This window comes from Nelumbo lutea, chromosome 1 (genome assembly GCF_056320005.1).
Source record: "Nelumbo lutea isolate HS-2025 chromosome 1, American lotus-T2T, whole genome shotgun sequence".
Classification (NCBI taxonomy): domain Eukaryota; kingdom Viridiplantae; phylum Streptophyta; class Magnoliopsida; order Proteales; family Nelumbonaceae; genus Nelumbo; species Nelumbo lutea.
Window position 1 is genome coordinate 146,986,865 of NC_142684.1, and position 24,270 is coordinate 147,011,134.

General features: G+C 37.7%; 1 protein-coding gene across 1 annotated transcript; it reads right to left on the reverse strand.

The window, feature by feature from the left end:
- Positions 1-1,081: 1,081 nt before the first annotated feature.
- On the reverse strand, positions 1,082-10,927 carry LOC148878211 (derlin-2.2). The gene is made up of 6 exons (XM_088951137.1): positions 10,323-10,927; positions 9,821-9,920; positions 3,936-4,150; positions 3,751-3,834; positions 2,181-2,234; positions 1,082-1,628 (listed from the first exon to the last, which is right to left on the reverse strand). Exons 1-6 carry the CDS (start codon positions 10,419-10,421, stop codon positions 1,446-1,448), a joined length of 735 nt encoding a protein of 244 aa, XP_088807263.1. The 5' UTR covers positions 10,422-10,927; the 3' UTR covers positions 1,082-1,445.
- Between the last annotated feature and the right edge of the window lie 13,343 nt (positions 10,928-24,270).

The window sequence follows — 24,270 nt, forward strand, 5'->3', positions numbered from 1 at the left end:
CCTTCTACTTTTTAGGTAACAGACCACCTGTTTCTTTCTTCGCCCAAAGAATTCCTACAGAGTTATGTAACAACCTTTTGCATTCTTTATGCATTCCAACTCATACCTCTTCCTTCCATCAAGGTTGAACTTTGTAAAGTTCATTTATTTAGCTTTATAAATTGCTTCTGAAACAAACTTCTACATCCATTCGATCACTTCAAGACCACCTGCTTCTTTCTTCGCCCAAAGAATTCCTACAGAGTTATGTAACAACCTTTTGCATTCCAACTCATACCTCTTCCTTCCATCAAGGTTGAACTTCGTAAAATTCATTTGTTTACCTTTACAACTTGCTTCTGAAACAAACTTCTGCATCCATTCAATCACTTCAAGACCTTCCAGCAATATTGTAGCTCTCTTTGCCTCCCTAATATTCAAGCTCTGCTGGCCTCTAATCCTTCTCTCTTCAAGAATGAAAACTTTTGCTTCAATCTTTATCTCTTTCCTCCATTTTGCAACTTCTACAAACCTGTTCTCCATCTCTCTCTTCCTCCTTCAACCTCAACCCTTTGGAATTACACTTATCATCAGCACTTACAATAAGTGTTACTGAATAGGGAAGTGATAGACATCTACCATTGTAATCTTTTGTGTGTGCTTTTTTTTCTCTGTTTTTTTCAAATGTACATTTTGCGTGTAACTGAATACCTGAATATCATGTGGGAAATTATCATTTTCTTTCATTTTTATTGCCGGTTGTAGCCGAATGTAGCCAAAGCTGAGTTAGGTGAAAAACAAAATTTTCACCTTAAAAGCAGAAAAGTATAATAAAAATACTTTACGGTGAAAATTTCCACCCCGTTTTATCAAAGGCTGCACTGTAACGGTTAGAGACAATTTTGAACATAATTGACCAAAAATATACTTTAACATTTTATAGATGGAAAAAATTTTCCACCGACTATACAATTAAACTGATGGCTGACGGGGCACAAAGGAGTGGAGCCTCTCAGCCCAGTAAATTGAAAGGAAATGATGAAGTTTCTAAAAGACCAATTCAGTGCAATTCCACGACATAAAGCAAGACTAAAATAGGTTGTTTGTTCAAGGCTGAAGAAGCAATGGAACCTGCTTTGTCAAAAATGTGTTAAATTACAAGAAACGACAGATACACGAGACAATCTCTCCAAACTATATACAATTGATATAACTATGCAAAGGGTCAACTACTTCACAGAGCCCTACTAGAAAGCATTAACAACAACATAATCTATACCTAACATCCCAGCGTTGTCAATTCAACCAGTTATTTAATGACGACATAGACTTGATACATCACCACTATTCCTCTCGCCTTAATGGATTTTGGAGCTGACTTGCAGCTTCCAACTGTTTGCAAGGGAAGATTAAAATCAGCCACTGGCTACCCTTCCATGTCAATGTTGATTTCTTAGATATCTAAACTAATCTTGGTGATCCTCTTGTGCTGGTGGGGGAGCAAATCTCACATTTTCTGGTCGAGTTACCACTATGGTTTCATCAGCAAAAAGTGACTTGATAAACAATGGAGTCCTCAGTGGGCGACGACCTGTCATCCGTGGATATACGTCTTCAAGGAAATAGTATGCATGGCCAGCTATCATTCCCTGAACCATAGAATATATGGGTGTCAAATGGGTCCAGTACACAGATGACTTTACATGTAGGAACAAATGGATACTATTGAAACATCAAAAGCATATTATTCTAGTATATTTGAACCACCTAAATCGTTTGCATGGTATCTTTTGATGTTATTATCAGGATTCATAGCTGACCCTATATAGTTGGGATAAGGCATGGATGATGATGATGTTTTTATCAGAAAAAAAAAGTGTTTCTGGTTTACACAGGAAAAAAAAAAGGTTTCTCTTGCCTTTGAGCCTACATGTCAATCCAAACAATGTAAATTGGCATGATGCCTAATGTATCAAGCTAGCTCCCCAATAATGATCTGGATTAAAGAAAGAAGCTAGAAACATTATTTATTTGCCATGTATGAAAGGAGTATTGGGTTGAATTAAAACTTTGCAATTGACCAAATGAGGGGCTAGAAACATGCTTTCATGGACCTGCTCTCTAATCTGTCATGTGCAAGGAAAAGCCATTGGTCTGGACAAACAATATTGTATTACTCTGGGTTAGAAAAAGACACTTACCAGCAAATCCACCCAAGCACTAGTACCAACAAGTATAGAGAATCCCAAAAGAACCTGCAATAGGGGTTAAAAATCAGACATTAATTGTATATTTTGCTCTTTTTTCTAATCCAAATGCACACAGGCTAACAATACAAAGTGGAGAACAAGATGTTTGGTCAACTCCAAGTCTCTAGTTTTCCCTGCAATTATCCTTTTCCAGTTTACCAGGTTCATGATCAAAAGTTTTTTCAAACATGCAACACAAGAAAGCCAGTAGAGCTGGAAGAAAAAGGGATCAAATGAACATCAGAACAGTAATCGTGACATCTTATGTAGTAAGTTCAGCTTTCCAGAAAATTCACTCAAAAAAAAAAATGAGGATATTAAAATTGAGCAGATAAACTCTAGGAAAAAATTGCAAATGCATCATTCCTTGATCTCACTCCCTTTTAAGGAATTTCATGACTTTGCAGAAACTATAACATGTCAATTAAAGAGACTGGCCAAATATAATACATATCCAATTAATAAAAAAACAAGGAGCACTGAGACAATCATAGACCAACCACTTTTTGCCATGTTTAGGAGCTGAAGAGATAACCCACTTAAGTTCTTCCAATAGGATTCAAAGATGAAAATACTTATATGGTGTTTGGTTCTGTGGCCATTATTTGAAAAACGGTGCCAGCTCATCGCCATGTAGGCGTTTATCTCAAAATGCTATTTGCATGGTGTTTGTAAGACAGTTTATTAAATAAATGTTTTCTTGGTTTGTGTGAGAGCCAACTGTTGGGGGAAACACCATTTTCAATGTTTTCCCAAGACAGCCGTTTATTTACTGTTGAGATTATGTGGCACCTAATGGCGCCTAGCTGCCAAACAACACCATATAAAAGTTTATCTACCACAGTACTAAACAGACCCTTGGTTACTAACCAGAAGGTTATTGGTGTATGAATGGGTCATTTTGAAAACCATTTTGATGAGTCTAGGAATTTCTTACCATTTAAAGAACAGAACTTCAGCCAGAAACTAGCAAGAACTAATTTCTAACTGGAACTTCTGGCAGTACCCACTGAATAAATGCTAAAAGATTTATATGAGGGAGAGGAAACTAGTATAATATGGGCTGGAGCTATATCTTAAAATGCCTTTTTCTCATTGGTAACAATCAAAATTATGTACAAGAGATAATTATCAAAAAAAAAAAATGTACAAGAGATGTGTGTCCTTCATCCTCTAATAAAAGCTAATATGCCTTTCTTTATCTTTTGTTATGATCTTTATAACGAGTTCCCATTGGAACTCCCCACCCCAAAACAGGCTAACCCTATTTGATTCCCTGCCTGTTAGCACTCCTAGCCATCCACTTGAATGTTAAATTCATTTCAGCTGCTAATTTTCTAACTTCCCTCATCATATACCTATATGTAAAATGGTTTATTAACCAAGTGACCAGTACTTCACATCTTGAAGTTCACTTCACTCACCAAGTAAAAAGAATAAGAGACACATCATGAGAATATTTAATCTCAACCATTTTCCAGTTTAACAAGTTAATAGTAAAGCTTCATTCATAACCACTCACCCATGGTAAATAGGCTGCTGTAAAAGTAAAAAGTCCCAAGAAACTCATATGGATAAAGGGATTCTGCTTGCTCCAGACATAAACCTATGAAGAAGAGAAGTGGAGTGAAAACTGGCAACAATATACAAGAAACAAATAGAATCATATTTAAGTTAAACAAAAGAAAAAATGTCACATTGACTAACCATCATGAAAGTCAATGAATTGCTTAAGAAGAAAATTTTTGCAAAAGACTCTGATACATAAGGTATCATCCCACCAACAAGCACTATGACAGTTAACACTGTGGCACCAAATAAGAGCATATAAAAGAAATCTGCAGTCCTTCCCCTGAAGGAGTTCTCTTCAAGAAGCTTGCAGTATCGAGCAAGAAAGAACATGTGGAATAGGAAGTCCAAGTCTGCATTGCCAAGAAAGAATAGCTCCAGTAAGATAAGGCTTGAGAGAGCAAGAAAATATGAATATAAGCAAGAGAATAATAATATGATGCTTTTCTCCAAGTACAGATTTGGATATGGTAAAATTCATACTGCATCCTATGTAATCCAAAAACTTCCTTACTGAGCTACCAACCTGTATCAAAAACAAAGGTTTTTTTGTGATCAATCACTTGTAATCCAAAAGACTGAATATTACTGAGCATTAGAAAAGTGGGATCTTTTCTGGATTATGAATAATCATAGTGAAACTCCACCTATGATGACATATCCCTATCGCAGATGGCTTATCTATTTACTGGACAGAGAATTGTCTGAATTTTCTGAAAAGTGCATGTCCTGGAGTTCAAATAGGATTTGGGGGTTATAATGAATTTATACAAGATGAAATGTGCAACCAGTTATTGGTTAGACTATTGAGGGTTAATTACCTAAAATACCCTTGAACTATCTTCCCCATTCATTTTTTTTTATCAGTAACAGAAAATTTATTAATAAAACAGAGAGGATTACAGCTTTTAGGTTTGGCTACCCCACACAAACTCAACCAAAGGACATCAGTTACTAGAAATCTTTAACTTTTCACTTTACAAATTAGCCCAAAAGCACTGTTCCCTGTTTACCCCTTGCTTTGCTAACTGATCTTCTAAACCATTGGCTGATCTTGGGGTAAAGAACCAGCTGCATATCCTTTGATATACTCCTGAACTTTCTGATTCCATTTTTGAAGCACCAAGGAGTCTGCTTTGTTCATTTCAGCCAGCTTAGGACAACTTTAGAGTCTCATTCAACTATCAGTCTCCTTACCCCCAACTCCATAGCTTTTTAAATCCCAAATATCACTGCCTTCAACTCAGCATTGTTGAATTCCCTACTCCAAGTGGTCCGGGAAACAAACCCAAGATTACTTCATTTTCATCCCTTAATACCCCTCTGATTCCTGAAGGGCCCGGGTTACCAATTTCAGCCAGCTTAGGACAACTTTAGAATCTCATTCAACTATCAGTCTCCTTACCCCCAACTCCATAGCTTTTTCAATCCCAAATATCACTGCCTTCAACTCAGCGTTGTTGAACTCCCTACTCCAAGTGATCCGGGAAACAAACCCAAGATTACTTCATTTTCATCCCTTAATACCCCTCCGATTCCTGAAGGGCCTGGGTTACCAAAGCTACTACCATCGAAATTCAGTTTGAGGAATCCATTTACAGGTGGGACCCAATCTCTTAGGATTTTCTTTTTTTGAGGATGACGAAGCTGCCACTCTGCCCCACGATGTGATTATATCATCAATAGTAAAGTCCGAGAATAAACTCAATGGTTGCACCCAGTGTGCCACCTTTACCATGATGCTTTCTATCAGTGATTCTTTGCTTCTTTTCTTCTTCCCCATTCTTCCCCCCTCTCTTTCTTCTTTTTTCATCTGTTGCTGCAACTTAACTGCATATTGCCTGGGGTTGGTTCCTCCAACACAGTTGGCCACCTCAGCCATAATGATTAACATTCACATCACCCCTACTAATCTTTAATCTGGAATAATAGGGGCAAAATCGTGGTGGTTCCAAAGATTCAAAGATTCAATCTGAATGTGTTAGACCATGGGGGAAGAGTCCCCGTGAACTTTGATAAATACCACATGTTGCCACCTTTATGATACCAGTTGATTGGTTACAGTTTTTCTGGTATCATAGTAGCTAACATAAAATCAAGTCATAATGATGTTTCATCTCAATTGCTTCCCTAATGATACTAAAATCAAGTCATAATGATGTTCATCTAGCAACAAACAAAATAACAAGAGAAAACAACTAATCAAATAACTGATTGAAAACACCACTTAGCATTGATTCCATCATGGACTGTTGCCACATAGCACTCCATCATGGGCCCTCCATGTTCTCAACGTTAGAGGTGTTGCACTTCGAACCTTCAGAAGAGCATGGTTGACATGGGTCATCGGTGTCTTCATGCATAGGACCTGGCATGCACCCATAACAAAGGCCAAGCACAGGTCCCCAATGCAATCAAAGAAGCTGCCTCCATGATTGGCTTCTACAGTCCTCATAAATCTGGGAAAAGTAAGTGAAAGAATCCCAATGGGAATGATTCTAGGACTTTGAAAGAAAATTCATTTTGGGATTTCCATTCAAAAGAGAAAGGAAGTGAAGCTAGGTACATTCTTATGCCAGAAAGCCACTCACTACCTTTACCCATTAAGGTTGAGAAGGAAAGAGAAGGCATTGGGAAGGTGAAGAAGAAACCTTTTGCACTCTGTTTCAGAGAGAACAGAGAGACAAAATTGTGGACAACTAGGAAACAGATCCAAATTAGAGAGCATCAAGATCAGCAAAGAAGTAATAGGGTTTGATGGGTTTAAGAAGTGGAAGAGAAGTAATCCAGATGAGACAACTCTGGGAAAGATCTAATGAACACCATGCTTTTTCAACTCCTTGCCGACTTGTTGTTAGCCCAATCAAGGAGGGGGCCTTAACACAAAATTTATAAAGAAAAAGAAGCACTAGATGGTTCTGATTCAAATTTCTTCATTGACAAGGTATTGAGACAGAACATAAAGAAAGGGCTATTGCAAACCCAGGCAGAACTCAACACCATAAATCCAAACCTACAATTCTTGAATGAACAAATTGAAGCAATTTCCACCAGTTTTTTTCATCAGTAGCAATTTCCACTAGGTTCAGTCAAAAAGTTCCTCATCAGTTTTGGTTCGGTTGTTCCTCTATTTCAGTTGCTGAAAACAGAGTGAAATAAATGAAAAGAAAAGCATAAAAGGAGGAAAAGTAGAGAGACTGGAACTGCTGATGGTAACATGGTGGTGAATGCCTAGTACTGTGTCAACAGGGGTAAGGTTGGTGGTGACCGGTGACGGAAAAATTGGGTTTTCAAAAATTAGAAGTGTCACTTAATGTCACATGCAAGCAGAATGTGACAGTCAACTAATGGAAGGGTAGTATGTGAAATATTGCATCATACTTTAGGGGTCTTTAAGTAGGTCTTTAAACCTTAGGGGTGGTTTAAGTAATTGTCAAATAGTTCAGGGGTATTTATGTAATTAACCCAAAAACATATGACATGTAATGAAGGTGTAAGTCATTCTCATAAACAATGGACGAGAAACATCAAGATAAATCCAAGGAAAAACATGCAAACAATAATAAGGCCATCACCCAATGATGGTCCCAACCATTTGGGGTCTTCTAAGTTCCAAGGGTGGAATGGATACAAACCTAGCCTTTGGCATTTTTCTAAGGCTTGAGCCCACATTCTGACAATTGTTAGTCTGAAGTTTTACAAGCATAAATTGCTACGATGTAAACAATAGTAAAAACACAGTAAGAGAAAAAGTAAAGGATGAGTAGTCCCCCATTATGTATGGACTATGTTTTTTCATGATTCAAATCAGTGTGTGCACAAGCAAACCTTATTTGGCACCATCGGAATGTATCAAGTGTGCTACTCCTAAATATTTTTGCATGCATTGGATCACTTAGTCAGTATGGCTTACACTCACCCACCAGAAAGGTGTTTGTTTGTCAGTGTTATAATTGTTTGTTTTGTTGTGTTTCTTAAGGTGCTCAACATGATTTGTATTTCATTTGGCATGAAGTCCACAATTGACATTAGAGAAAAAAAATTGGCCAGTTCTAAAGATTAAGTTCATTTTTAGGTTCTCTTTTATGTTTTAAGGATAACACTGCAAGGTGCATTTTTGAGAGGCCTCGATGAAGATATAGATATTAGAAAATAATGTATAAATATGAGGACAAAAACCTGTCATTGACAATAGCTAAGAGCAAGGTTTTAAATTTCAATGCGTATCGTATCTTTAAAAGTCCAATACGAGATACGGTGGAAAATCGGCTGTATTGTCTTTTTTCCACCATATTGGGGCATATTGACCGATACGCTACGAAAAAGATACGGCCAAAATTTGAAAAAAAAAAGGGGGGAAGAAAGCTTCTTTCCCCTGAAATAAGCCTTCTTTCACCCCCCAAATGACTCTAAAACTCCAAACCTCGTTCCTAAAGTAATAGATATGCAAAAATTTGCAAGAAACAAGTGTGATTCACTATTATTTTTTAAATATTTTTCAAATTTTGAAAAAATATGTAAGTTTTTTCAATTTTTTATAATGTCTTGTGATTTCTTTTTTTCTTGAATGTTTAATTCTATGCTGATCTACATTTCTTACATTCAAAATCACAATTTTTCTTGTGTTATGAGTAGATCTATGGAAATTTCACGAAGATATTTGGGAAAGATATAAATTAACAAAAAATTTGAAAATGTAATTTTTTTTCTTTGCCTATAAAGACATATATTTTAGATCTATGGATTTATCTATCATATCCGTAGAGCAATTGAAAATTTTTCTTTAATAATTCTATGTATGATCTATCATATCCACAAAGAAATTGAAATTTCCTCTTTAATAACTTTTTTGGAATATATTGTATAATGTTTATTTATTTTTTATAGTTTTTAAAAATAAAAATAAATAATAATTATTTAAATAATAAATAATTATTAATTATATTTTCAATTAAGAGTTGTGCCAATGCATGTTTTATGGTTGGATAGAGGAGTTGGGTTTTTCCCATCCCATAAAACTTAAGAATATTTATAAATTATAGTTAAACATAGGTTTTTAATGAAATTATAATTAACTACAGTGTATTTCTTCATAAAACCATTAAAATATATTAATTTAATGTATATATACCTCATTGAGGTCTTATATTTAGTATTATTGATGTATTTTTATGATTTATAGTGTTTATCATGCATATCTTAATTTTTCTCCGATACGCATGCGTAACTCGATACGTCTCTTAAAATTGCCTTTCCAATACAGTTGGCATTTCCGATACTTTGAACCTTGGCTAAGAGTCGTATTTTATTTGTGCCATGGAAGTGAAACACTCACATTTGACTATACTAAACAACCAAGAGCATAATATAGCAGCTTCACTTTGTTCAATCCATTTTTCATTTGCCTACTTTAATATTTAATTAGTTGCATTCAAGGTAAAGGGATAAAAAGAGAGTACTTGTATACTATCCTTCTTGAACCTCATGCATGTCAACACTTAAGGTAATATGCTGTTCATCAGACTAACCAAGATAATCAATTCCACGAGGAACCATTTGCATAATTGCAGTATCACCACAATTATTTACAATTGATCTACTGTTTTGGCATTCCTCACGTTTAACTATTCTAAACAACTAGGAGAATGACATAGCAGATTCACTTTGTTAAATCCCGTTTTATTTGCCTACTTGTGTTTTTGATCAATAACAGAATGCCTACTTTAATATTTAATTAGTCTCATTCAAGATAAAGGGGTAAAAAGAGAGTGCTTTTATACTACCCTTCTGGAATCTCTTACATGCCAAATCTTAAGGCAAGATGCTGTTCATCAGAGGACTGACCAAGATAATCAATTCCACGAGGAACCATTTGCAGTATCACTTCAATTATTTACAACTGATCTACTGTTTTGGCATTCCTCAAAACAGTATCATTTCTTCCGGTGGGTGCATCCAAAAGAACTACAATACAATGCCGCCTGATATGAATCAAAATATATTCAAAATAAAGTTAGAATTACCCATTTTCCGGAAGTACAAGAAATTTGTGATGAGGCGCCAGAATTCATACTGCCGTACGACAAGATTTGGATTCAAATACAAATTATACGGCGAGATTATCTGCAAAAATAAGGGAAACATATATAATGCAAACCATGGAAATAAAGGAGCAAAAACCAGCTTCGAAATTCTCTAAACTCCTAAGTTCCTTTACATAACGCCAAAACAACAAAAGAAAAAATGACACATCACAGAAATATAAATCTTCGGTAATTCGAATGAACCCAAAGCTATACAATTCGTCAAAGTTCAAACCAATCCATCCGAGATTAAACTCAAATTGATCAACCCAATTACCCAGGGGCAGGAGCGTTAGATGAAGAAAACGATGTCTTTACCAATAAAAAAAGAAGAAATAAAATGAAAATCTAAAACCACAGAGCCCATAAAATCGTGCAATAAGCACAAAGAGGAGAAGATCAAAGAAATAGATAAATAGAAAATAAGAGTTAAAATGCATACCTCGAGAGAGCATCCAACGGTTGTGACAATTGCAGCTGTAAGATATGACCGAGTGATGATTGGCATCTGCTTGTACCATTCTTCGACAGCCTGAGCCATCCGTAGATTTCAGATATCAACCGGGAAAAAAAAATCAAATCCCTAACTTCGAACCCAATTCTTACACAAGCTAAAGCTGGAAAGGGCGTCAGCAACTAGGTTTGAAGAAGACCCGAAATACCAGAAGAGTTGCAGAGAGAGAGAGAAACAGAAGGGGGGCGATTGAGAGAAGAGAGATTTCGACCTCCGAGTTTCGACTCTTAACAGAAGTGATAATGACAAATTAAGTAATTAACAATGGAGATCGAGAAATGAGCCCTTATAAGCCTGTTGTCAGCATAGTTACTAAATTACCCTTATTATCAGCCATACGCCTTTCCCTATATGAGCAGCCAAGATGGATCGTGCAAAGTCACATCTGCCCCAACATAATGCGCCCCAAAATTGTCCCAATGACAAGTACATTCTTGATGCACGCTGAGATGTTCATGTAAAACGTTTCTGGGCGCATTCTGTGGGGGGGGGGGCAGATGTAAACGCGGATCGTGCAAGAGTATTTTTCATTTTAGAGCGGAAATGGACGAATCCAGTCAGCACTCCATGCATGGCTTTAGGAGTATTTAAGGGATGAAGTCATAAACGACAGCTGTCGAATTTTGATTCGACGTCTTTCATGTCAAAAGCCAACATGGCACTACACTCCATTAGAATTTGTGAAAATGGCCCCTACCTCTTCACCCCGAAGAGACTGGATCTGTTTCTCACACCTGGTGCATCACAGGCGTCTCACATGCACATCCTACCATGTATTAGGAACATCTTCTGCATTTATTAATTATTATTTACAGAAGATGTTTTGAATGCAAGGTGGATGTGCATGTGAGGCGCCCATTTGTGAGAAGCAGATCCCGTCTCCACTCCCAAAGATAATAAAAAATTTCCCTACTAATGGGCCTCTTCTATGCATGCAAAGCACAAACTTGAAACTTTTGGCCTAAGAATGGCAACGGGCGGGTTCAGGGCAGAGGTCAACCATACTCCTGATCCCAAATAGCCAAAGTTTTTCCACATAAAAATAGTTCAAATCAGTCTCTCATAAGATAATTTCTCATAACATCCCACAGCACATTTTCACCATATATTAGAAACATTTCCTGATAACAAATATCAGAAATGCTGAAACATCACAGAGATGTGCTGTGAGAAGTTGTGGGAAACAATCTTGTGGAAGGGTGATTTCAACTCCAATAAAAGATAGTTACATGACAGCGGCAAATCCCACGGTTTTAAAACTCTTGAGCCCAGATATTCACGAGTTGGCATCTCCTACCACCATAATCTGGCACCGTACATCTCACATTGATAATGTTACCCATCATAAAAGTGGGAGTGGACCCATTATGTATGATATATACGGTGTGTTGGAGGGTGTTGAATCATATTTTGTTGGCAGGTGATATAGGCTCAATACCATCCAAAAGAGAATCTGCTACCAACAGATGAATCTGGATCTCCTCCTATCAAATACATTCCAAAATGCTTCCAACTGAGGCTGGATTTAGTCCCATTACAGGTCCCAACTACATTATAGTTGTACATTAGGGGAACAGATTAATTGGAGATAAAAACATACACACCCGGCTGAACTACTTATTATGGTTGAATATGTCAGTGTTTAGTACAGCTCGGTCCCAGATGGATCCTACAATGAGCATTAGCATGTTCAACCTTGATAGATAGTTCAGCCGGGTGTATATGCTTTTGTCTCCAGCTCATCCGGGTACATCAGAAACATCTTGCCATCAAGGATAAAGGAGATATTCCCAATGCATGGCTGCTGTTGGGATCTTGTATTGAGACTTGATCCAAACTCCTCCCAACTTGATTTGACAACCGTGTGTGGTATGAGATCAAGTTAAAAGCGGGTTGGAATATATTTTGTTGGGTACAAATCTCAACTCCAACAAATGTTCCCAACAATCCTAGCTACGAGGGGATGTTCATGATGTGTGTGGCTGTAGTGGTTGCTTGTTGATAGGGCTGTCAACGAATCAGGATTTGTTCCTTAGAGAGTGTACTTCATACCAATCTCATAGCACTATCCCACCATGTATTGGGAACATTTCCCTATGAATAACAATACAAAGTAAGGGAGATGTCCTAATTATTTAATCAGGACAAAATCATAGGCCCACAACCTTCCCAATTAATAACTAGTGTAATTGGGTCCAACCTGGTAGGTCCAATTATATATACTAACAAATATAATTATTTATATAAATAACAACTTAAAACATGATTTTTTATAATACTGCTTTAATAAAAATGACAGCAAAATACTAAATTATTTTTAAGTTAACAAATGAAGCATTTTTAATTAAAATTATTTTTTATATATTATCTTCAAATTATCATTTTAGAACCATAACTGATCCAATTATTAATCTGGATAAAATGATAAAACTAAGAAATACTAGTCCACTATATTGATTTTGTTTGGGTAGGTCAGTCATATAGAACCAACCGGTTGACAGCCCACCATTTAGAGTGTAGATCAGTAAGCACGTTCAGTGACTTAAATATACTAGTAAGCATGTATGTGCTTTGCACATGGCAATTCTCAATGATGATAATGATAGTAATAATGTATCCAAAAAATTATATAAATATATTTTTTATTTTTATTTTTATATATTCTTTTTATTTTTTATTATTAATCAGATGAAAATTGCAAAATGCAAATCTGATTACATAAATACATCATCTTAATATGTGATAATCAGATCAAGTTGTGTGAAGTTTCAAGTATCATTGATAAGCCTACATGTTTGGCTAGATTCTTCTTTTTATAATATTTTTTCCTTTTGGTGTTTTTTTTTTTTGTTCATTTATCAAAAAAATGTAAGATTCAAATAGAGGAATCAAATGAGATGAAAAGTAGTTCAATTTACAATTTAAACCTCACAATTAAATATGACTAAATTCAAAAATAAGTATTTTAGTCAAAAGAAAATTTCACAATCTTATTCATATTTTTAATAGTAATGTAAATATAGAATTATAGATGTGTTCAATTTTTTCTATATTTTTTGTATTTTTGTGTGTAAAAATAATTATGATATGTCATACTTACTTTTTGCTTAATATGATAATTATATAATATTATACATGTGCTTTGTTTGCAACTAATATTTTTATATTTTATTAATTTTTATTATTTATCTATGACATTAAATGTTAACACATTTGACACAAAAGTTGAACTACTGATCTTTGCCAAATAGTAAAATAATTTTATTTTTAGTCAGTTTTAAATTATGTATTTCATTTTTATTATCAATAAAAATAATTCTTATTTATTACACTTATTTTTTTAATTTGATTAATAAAAATATGTCTATTTTTATATTTTTATAATTTTCTATATTTATTTATATTTTAAAAATGTTATTACCTAACTATGACTTCATAAGTTGATGAATTTGATTCATATGGTTAAATTGCTTAGCCACCACTTGGGTAAATAATGGTTTTATTTTTGAGTAATTTTTAAAATACTAGTAATTAAGCATGTGCATTGCACGTATGGATTTTTTTTTTCATATTAATTACTTTAATTTTAGATATGTCATAGTTATGATAGAAATTGAAAATTAATAAAAGTAACAATATGGTTAAAAATAAACTTAAATACTAAATGTGCACCTATAGAAATTTTAAATTACAATAACAATTATTACTACTACTACTACTAAATTGTGTATTCCATTTTTGTCATAAATAAAAATAATTTTTATTTAATATGATTGATGTAACCGTTTTCGGCCACGTACCAATGTTTTGTGATGTAGATTTTTTTTGCAAAGTACCTCGTTATTCGACCCAGTGGTGGCGTGCCTTAGTGACGAGCTACTTGGGGGCGAACTCCCTGGGGGAGAACTACTTGGTGACTAACTGCTTTGTGGCGAACTGCCTGGGGGCGAACTGCCTTGGTGGCGAACTGCCTGGGGCGAACTGCCTGGTGGCGAACTCCCTGGGGGCGAACAGCCTGGGGGCGAACTGCCTTGGTGGCGAACTGCCTGAGGGCGAACTGCCTGGGGGCGAACTGCCTGGGGACGAACTGCCTTGGGGGCGAACTGCCTTGGGGGCAAACTGTCTGGTGGCGAACTGCCTAGTGGCGAACTGCCTGGGGACGAACTGCCTGGCGAACTCCCTACTAGGCGGCTGATGCCTTAAGAGAATGTTGGAGCTCCCTGGTGCGGCGCAATCCGACTGCCCTCAGCATGAGGTGGTCTTCTTTCCTTTGTAGGCTGCGGGAGATGAGGGACCTGCGAGAACTTCATCTTCTCCTCCTCTTTGTAGGTGGTGGGAGCTGAGAGACCTGCGAGAACTCCATCTTTTCCTCCTCTTTGTAGGTGGCGGGAGCTAAGAGACCTGCGAGAACTCCATCTTTTCCTCCTCTTTGTAGGTGGCGGGAGCTAAGGGACCTCCGAGAACTCCATCTTTTCCTCCTCCTTGTAGGTGGCGGGAGCTGAGGGACCTCTGAGAACTCCATCTCTTCCTCCTCCTTGTAGGTGGGGGGAGCTGAGGGACTTCCGAGAACTACATCTTTTCCTCCTCTTCGTAGGCGGCGGGAGCTGAAGGACCTGCGAGAACTGAATCAAAGGTCCCGGGGGTACTTTCCCGGTGGGGGCTCTCCGATGCCTAAGTTAGCACTCTTATTGTAGAGAGCTTTGAAGATAATATGAGAGAGCTAGAGAGCAGGGTTACTTCCCTTTCTTTTCCATCCCCTTCCCCTTTGGGGGTGAGGTCTTTATATACCGGAGTCCTCGCGGGTTAGGTGGGTGAAAAGCCTCCAAACGGTAAGACTCGTCGCATCCTGTCAGAACCGGGGTACGGTGGTGAATTCCTCGAGGTCGTCAGGCTGGCGCTTGTGTCAGGCGGCCAGGTCGGCGCCTGGGCCGGGTTGTCAAGAGGGGTGCCTGCGTCAGTCGGCAGGCGTGCGTCAGGCCGGGCGCAGGTCGCGCAGGCGCGCGTCAGGCCGCACGCAGGTCGTGCCAGGCCGGCCAGACTGGTGCCCGGGTGGGTCACCAACTTCGTAAGTTTGTTGGCTGGGTGTTTTCCTCGTTGTCACGAGGTGCCATGTGTCACAATTTTACTGGAGGGCCAAATCTGCCCTCATCAATAGCCCCCCACTTCCGAGCTGATAGTAACTCAGCGAAGGGAGTAGATTTCTTTTGGCCCGTAAGTCGATGAGCTAGTAAGTGCTGATCCAATTACTAGTATGGCCCGTAGGCTTTGGGAGCGACTCGTAGTCTATTCTTTTTTGACTTTGCCCATGCCGGAGAGGCGACCGGGTCTTGAGCAGTAATGTGGCCCGTAGGCTTTTGGGAGCGACTCGTAGTCTACTCTTTTTTTACTTTTGCCCGTGCCGAAGAGGCGACCGGGTCTTAAGTAGTAATGTGGCCCGTAGGCTTTTGGGAGTGACTCGTAGTCTACTCTTTTTTGACTTTTGCCCGTGCCGGAGAGGCGACCGGGTCTTAAGCAGTAATGTGACCCGTAGGCTTTTGGGAGCGACTCGTAATCTACTCTTTTTTTACTTTTGCCCGTGCCGGAGAGGCGACCGGGTCTTAAGCAGTAATGTGGCCCATAGGCTTTTGGGAGCGACTCGTAGTCTACTCTCTTTTTTGACTTTTGCCCGTGCTGGAGAGGCGACCGGGTCTTGAGCAGTAATGTGGCCCGTAGGCTTTTGGGAGCGACTCGTAGTCTACTCTTTTTTTACTTTTGCCCGTGCCAGAGAGGCGACCGAGTCTTAAGCAGTAATGTGGCCCGTAGGCTTTTGGGAGTGACTCGTAGTCTACTCTTTTTTTACTTTTGCCCGTGCCGGAGAGGCGACCAGGTCTTAAGCAGTAATGTGGCCCGTAGGCTTTTGGGAGCGACTCGTAGTCTACTCTCTTTTTTGACTTTTGCCCGTGCCGGAGAGGCAACCGGGTCTTAAGTAGTGAGGTGACCCGTAGGCTTGGCCTGCATCAGCTTCGTAATGCCGGTCACCTACTCCTACAAGAAGCTACTAGGGGCTTGACCTTCGGGGGCAACACCACTAACTTTAGGTTGCCAGCTCACACGGGAGCCTTGGAAGGCTCGACCAGTAAGGGCGCCTATGTAGTCAGTTGGCTGCCAACTCCCGCGGAAGCCACGAAGAGCTCATCTTTGTAGGGGGGACCTTGCAGAGAGGACTGATGTGGCATTATCTGAATTGAAAGTAAGGTTGGTAGAGCTACTTAGTCCATTAGCTCCCTGCATAGTCTCTAAGTTCATAAAAAATGCTTCAATTTCTAAAAAGTGAGGACTTAGTTTTGGCAAGATGAGAACTTAGCTTTGGTAGGATGAGAACTTAGCTTTTTGTAGCGGGTTCCCACAGACAGCGCCAATTGATGTAACCATTTTCGGCCACGTACCAATGTTTTGTGATGTAGAATTTTTTTGCAAAGTACCTCATTATTTGACCCGGTGGTGGCGTGCCTTAGTGACGAACTACTTGGGGGCGAACTCCCTGGGGGAGAACTGCTTGGTGACTAACTGCTTGGTGGCGAACTGCTTGGTGGTAAACTGCCTTGGTGGCGAACTGCCTAGGGGCGAACTGCCTGGGGGCGAACTACCTTGGTGGCGAACTGCCTGGGGGCGAACTGCCTTGGTGGCAAAGTGCCTTGGTGGTGAACTGCCTGGGGGCGAACTGTCTTGGTGGCGAACTGCCTGGTAGCGAACTCCCTGGTGGCGAACTGCCTGGGGGCGAACTGCCTTGGTGGCGAACTGCCTGGGGGCGAACTGCCTTGGTGGCGAACTGACTGGTGGCGAACTGCCTGGGGGCGAACTGCCTTGGGGGCGAACTGCCTGGGGGCGAACTGCCTGGGGGCGAACTGCCTGGGGGCGAACTGCCTTGGTGGCGAATTGCCTGGTGGCGAATTGCCTGGGGGCGAACTGCCTTGGTGGTGAACTGCCTGGTGGCGAACTACCTAGGGGCGAACTGCCTTGGTGGCGAACTGCCTGGGGGCGAACTGCATTGGGGTGAACTGCCTTGGTGGCGAACTGCCTGGTGGCGAACTCCTTGGCGGCGAACTGCCTGGGGGCGAACTGCCTTGGTGGCGAACTGCCTGGGGACGAACTGCCTGGGGGCAAACTGCCTGGTGAACTCCCTACTAGGCGGTCGATGCCTTGAGAGAATGTTGGAGCTCCCTGGTGCGGCGCAATCCGACTGCCCTCAGCATGAGGTGGTCTTCTTTCCTTTGTAGGCCACGGGAGATGAGGGACCTGCGAGAACTTCATCTTCTCCTCCTCTTTGTAGGTGGCGAGAGCTGAGAGACCTGCGAGAACTCCATCTTTTCCTCCTCTTTGTAGGTGGCGGGAGCTAAGAGACCTGCGAGAACTCCATCTTTTCCTCCTCTTTGTAGGTGGCGGGAGCTAAGGGACCTCCGAGAACTCCATCTTTTCCTCCTCCTTGTAGGTGGCGGGAGCTGAGGGACCTCCGAGAACTCCATTTCTTCCTCCTCCTTGTAGGTGGGGGGAGCTGAGGGACTTTCGAGAACTACATCTTTTCCTCCTCTTCGTAGGCGGCAGGAGCTGAAGGACCTGCGAGAATTGAATCAGAGGTCCTGGGGGTACTTTCCCGATGGGGGATCTTCGATGCCTAAGTTAGCACTCTTATTGTAGAGAGCTTTGAAGATAATATGAGAGAGCTAGAGAGCAGGGTTGCTTCCCTTTCTTTTCCATCCCCTTCCCCTTTGGGGGGTGAGGTCTTTATATACCGGAGTCCTCGCGGGTTAGGTGGGTGAAAAGCCTCCAAACGGTAAGACTCGTCGCATCCTGTCAGAACCGGGGTACGGTGGTGAATTCCTCGAGGTCGTCAGGCTGGCGCTTGTGTCAGGCGGCCAGGTCGGCGCCTGGGTCGGGTTGTCAAGAGGGGTACCTGCGTCAGTCGGCGGGTTAGTGTCTAGGCCATGTCGTCAAGTCAGCGCCTGTGTCAGTCGGCGGGTCAGTGTCTAGATCAAGTCGTCAAGCTGGTGCCTGTGTCAGTCGGCGGGTCAGTGTCTAGATCAGGTCGTCAAGCTGGCGCCTTGGCCGGATCATGCGCTAGGCTGGTCCAGGTCGGCCAAGTCGCGCAGGCCGTGCGCAGTTCGCGCAGGCCGCCCGCTAGGCCGCGCGCAATTCGCGCGCGCCGTACGCAGTTCGCGCAGGCCGCGCGCCGCGCAGGTCGCACCAGGCCGGCCAGACTGGTGCCCGGGTGGGTCACCAACTTCGTAAGTTTGTTGGCTGGGTGTTTTCCTAGTTGTCACGAGGTGCCACGTGTCACAACTTTACTGGAGGGCCAAATCTGCCCTCATCAATGATGATTACATAACAATAGAAATGTTCCAAAATAACTTTGCCAAAACTGTGTACTTTTTTATCTTTTGTGTTTTATCTTTTTTTAATATTTATTTTTCAATTATGACATCATGAATTTCTTTGAAAAGTTGGATCATTGACCCACCATTTACATAAGAAAATAGCTTTACTTTTGGATCAGTTTTAAATTATATATTTCATCTACATAATATACATAGTTTTTACCTATCACACTTAATTTTTGCTTGACATAATTAACATATAACTTTTTTATATATTCTTTGGATTACTTGTACCAGTTTATTATTTTTTAAATATTTATTATTTAACTACTATATCATCGATAAATCCATTTGACCCAAACCACTAACCCACAACCCAAAAAGAAAAATAGTTTGATTTCTAGGTTGATACTAAATTTTATATTACATTTCCATTATTGATAAAATCTTATACACACAAAAGGGGTGTTCTCCCCTTTCAGAAAATGGAATCTTACTATTCATTTAATGTAGACTCGAGCTTCTCCATTGCATGATACTACATGCATTCATACTTCTTTATATTTTTTCCATTGCATGGCGTGACACTTGTTGATACTCCATGTTTTTTTTGTTTTCATCATTCTCTCAAACCACTTACCTTATCTTTCTTCTTCGAAATCCTTCTTCCTATTCCCCTCTCTGTCTTCCGCCTCTCCGCTCTCTCTTGCCCCCTAAATGTGCTTGCGATTTTTCAGATTAGGTAGTCCCTCCACCCACATGGTTGTGGTTACGGTTTGGTTTGATTCTCTAGCAAGAGGAATTGTTGTTTGATTCTAGCTTTGCTTTATTATATTGCATTATGGTTCCAATTTTGCTAAGTTTTTGTTGAGAAATGGGTTTTGTTTTTCTTTTGGTGGGTTACTATTCTTCTACTCTCTTCAAGACCCAAAGAGGGATAGGATCATTGAGTTGCTAGGACATTTGCTCAATACTCCGGATACGTGACAATGAAATGAATATTGTTATTCTACTTCTTTTCAAGACCCAGAGAGAGATAGGATCACCAAGTTGCCAGGACATTTGCTCAATACTCCGTATATGTGACAATTAATCAACAGGCTGATAGAGCCTTGTTCTACTGGTTAACAGAGGCACTGACAAGTCATAGGCCTGAGTCGATACCACTCGTTTTGTGGCTGAGTGAAGGGCCTAGGTGCTCATCTATGGCTTATGGTGCGGCTGAAGAGATCATGCCATTCCATATCCATCCCGACAAGAAGACCCTCTTCTTCAACCCCTATGCTTGGAACAATCATATGCCAAATTTGAATTAAACCTCCATTCTCTCATCAAAACTTCTAAGGGAAAAAGATAATAATTGGCGCCTATATATGTAGTCTTAATCACATTTTTGTAGGGCTGTTCACGGGTCGGGTTGGGTCGGTTTACTGGCATTTTTCCAACCAACCCGACCTAGTCGGTTTACCTAGAAATGAAACCGAAACCAACCCTGTACTAAGTAAAACCGACCTGGTTGGTTTGAGTCAGTTTGGATCAGTTTTGTGAATGATTCTCTCGGTGTGAACGGTAAAGGGTTCAAGTCTAAGAAGCGAAGGTTGGATGCTTGGAAATTAAAAATGATTTGATGGATTAAAGCTAAAGTTTTATATATAATATGCATATTTCCAAAATAAAACTGAAATAATATATATATATATATATATATATATATATATATATCCACAAATATATATCTGAAATATATATTAAAACTGAAATATATATATAATATCTGAAAAGATATATAATAAAATTGAAATGTAGCATATATATATATAATCTAAGTTGGTTCAAGTTGGTTCAGTTTCGGTTTTCACACATGAAATCTGAACCATCGGTTTATGCTTTTTTGTAACCCAAAATCGACTGGTGTTGAAGAAAAACCGGCCAACTCAAGTTGGATCAATTGGGTTGGTTGGTTTGGATCTTGTTATGAATAGCCCTACATTTTTGTGTGTTGCAGTGGCGAATATGCTTTTTCTAGAATCTCCAATGGTGGTCGGTTTCTCGTATTCAAATACCTCATCCAACTTGTATAGCGCTGGTGACTAGAGGATAGAAGCTTTTTTTTTAATTAATTATTGGTTTGGGTATTTATGATAATACCCCTGTAGTTGTTTTTGTTCTATCTATTCCAGGTCAATATGTTCCGCAATTTTCTTAATTTGTTTACCATAGAAACAAGGGGCTTCAGAATCCTTCTATTAATTTCAAAGGTTTCTTGGTAAGTTACTTATGATTACCATGATTATCTAGCTGATGCAACTTACAGAACTCTAAGATCATATTGGAAGAGTTATGCATGAACATGATCTTTGTAAAAGAATAAATTCAATTAATTATTTAATCAATTTAGTTATTCTTTTTCTTCATTTTTTACTCCCAATTATTCGGTATTCATCGCCTGTGCTTAGCACAAACATCCCTTGCTAGTTATATCCTATGTATAATATTTATTTTTGTGACTCTTTGTATTTTCTATTTTTTAAACTTTTATTATTTGACTATAGCATCACTTCATTTATAGGTTGATTTTAATTTTAGCATTCCATTTTCATCATTTACAAACTTCTTTCATTTCATACTTATTTTTTTTAGTATAATGAGTATACAAAATTAATGGCATGCCTAGTTCTTTTTTGTATTATATATTTTATTTATTTAAAATTTTTATTATTTAATTATGGTGTTATTTATTAACAGATTTAACCCCAAATGGTTGAATTGCTTACCCACCACCAAGAAGGAAGAAAATGGCTTTGTTTTCAAAATATTTATTTTCATATTATTAAAACTAATGTTGTGGATTTAGTTAGTAGAATTTAATGATGAGAAAAATATATCTTAAATATAGAATTTAATAAGAGAATATACCTTAGATATGAGATTTAATGAGAGATAATAGGAAAATAGTTTTACTTCCAATTGTTTTAAATTTTACATTTCATTTCCATCATTAATAAAAACATTTCTTATTTATAATCAATGTTTTCAACTTATTGTTGATCTGCCCAATTGAATCGTTTGAACCCTCACTTAGCATTGATTCTAGGGTTGGTTTTGTTGAACCCCCTCCCTTTTGGTTAAAAACCATCTAACTTGGGCGGTTCAACCATTGACCTGTTCGACCCAGTAACCAAGTCACAGGTTGCACACTTAATTATGTGCAAACTTTTGGAAGCCATAACTTTGCACTCTGATGTCCCATTGGGGTTATCTTTTTTTTTATTTGATATCATACATTTATCATGTCATAGATTTATTCTTAAAAAATCTATTATATAATTATTAGACTTCAGATTAAACCTATGGACCATTTAACTTGTAGCCATAGTACCAGTCCGATCATTCATATTTTTAAATTTTAAATTTTAATTATATTATATAAATTAATGTTAGGGGATGAGGACAAGTAAATGATAAAGACATAATTTAATATTATATAATTAAATTTAACTTTTATGGCCTACATCAAAATCAATGCAAGTATTCCTTTTATATAATATAGATATAGATAATTAGAGAGAAGTATTACAAATAAACTACAACAACAACAACAATGGTGATGTTGTCTAGAGGTGTAAAATGGGCCCTGTGTCGGGCTATAGGCCATGTCAAACTAGGCCATAGGTCGGACCTTGGGCATGGGTTGATCCAGGCTAGATTGTTTTTTTTTTTACCTTTATTTGTTTGTTTTTTTTTTTTGAAATTTTTTATTTTTTTATTTCTTTGCCAAGTAAAAGTGTAAAACTAAAATATTTAACTTTCCTTTGGGATTTGGAAACTATTTGAAAAAATAAGAAATGAGAAATCTAACAAATAAATGAAAAAATACTTAACCAAATAAAAATGGAATTACAAATTGGAAGAAAAATAAGAATTTTATTTCATTTAAATTTGAATGATACAAATTACAAAGCATACAATGGTTGGATACTTGGATGTACAAAACATGAAAATTGGAAAATGGAATAAATTAATAAAATATAAAAAATACAATATAGTCACAAATTGAAAATACAAAATTATATTGTTAAAAAATAACAAATAAGTTAAATAAAATTAAAACAAATTTACAATAATTTGAAAAAATGCTATACAACTATTGTTCATGACTTATCATCTGTTTCAGGTGAAATATCGGGTGTAGTGTCATGCCCTCCTTTGTCTTGTAATCTGTCTTCAGCATCCAGACAATCTTCAAATCAGATGCACATCTCTATACTTTCATCAATCATAAAACTTCTCTTGTTGTCCAACACCCTAGTACATGCACTAAAACAAGACTTCGATGGAATTATAGGAATCGAAAGGGTTAGTAGATCACGTGCCATGGCGGCAAGAACTAGATAATTTTTTGAATGTTTATTCCACTAGGCTAAAATATCAAAATTATTTGTTCCTTCACCTAAAGTAGGAAAAAATTTGCTTGTAAATAAAAATTAAGTTCATTAAATGAACTTGTAGAATTATTTCCTATTACTTTAGTTTCATATAAACTGTACATTTCAAATAACAAAACTATTATTCTTTTTAATTTCCAATTTCAATATTCATATTTTCACAATACGTTTCAAGCAAAATATCTAAACCATCTTTCCTAATCCTAGGATCTAATATTGTAGCTAGCTAAGCAACAAAAAGGAGAAATGTTCTCCCAATATTTTTTAAATTTATTTTCCATTATTTTAACAATATTTTTAAATTGTGAATTATTTCTATATTTTGCAAAACAATCACTAATCACCATTAATTAATAAGGTAAATTACAATAGTTGCATCATAAAAAATGTTTTAAAAAATCTCTTATACAAATTATCATTTCCCAGTCTTCCTCAAATATAATATCAGTAGGCATTTTTGCATTATAAAAAATAGTAAGAATTTTTTTTACGAGAAATACAACTTTCTAACATAGCATAAGTAGAATTTCATTTATGTTTAACGTTTAATATAAAATGTTTATATTTTAAACCGTAATTTTGACATAAATATTTAAATTCTTGTTTTCTTGCTCCAAAACTTTTAATATATATAATACAACTTCAAATTTTAGAAATATGAGTAAAAATAATATTTAAAGCATCCTAAATACATAAATTTAAGATGTGGCATGCACATCTGATATGAAATAATTTACCATTTAAGTATGATTTTAATTGATATTTTAAAATATTTATTGTTGAATCATTATTACTAGCATTATCAAAACTAATAGAAAACAATTTATTCTCAATTCCATAAGCATGTAAAGCATTTAAAATGCTTGCAGCAATAGTTGGGCCAGTATATGCCCTTTCAAGCCTAGTAAAAATTAAAATTCTTTTATTTAAAAGCCAATTTTTACCAATAAAATGACCCTTAACACAAATATAACTTATGTTAAATTTAGAAGTCCAAACATAAGAAGTAATTATAACTTTAGAATTAAGATTTGATAACATATAAATTAAATTTTGTTTATATGAATAAAAAAAAATTAA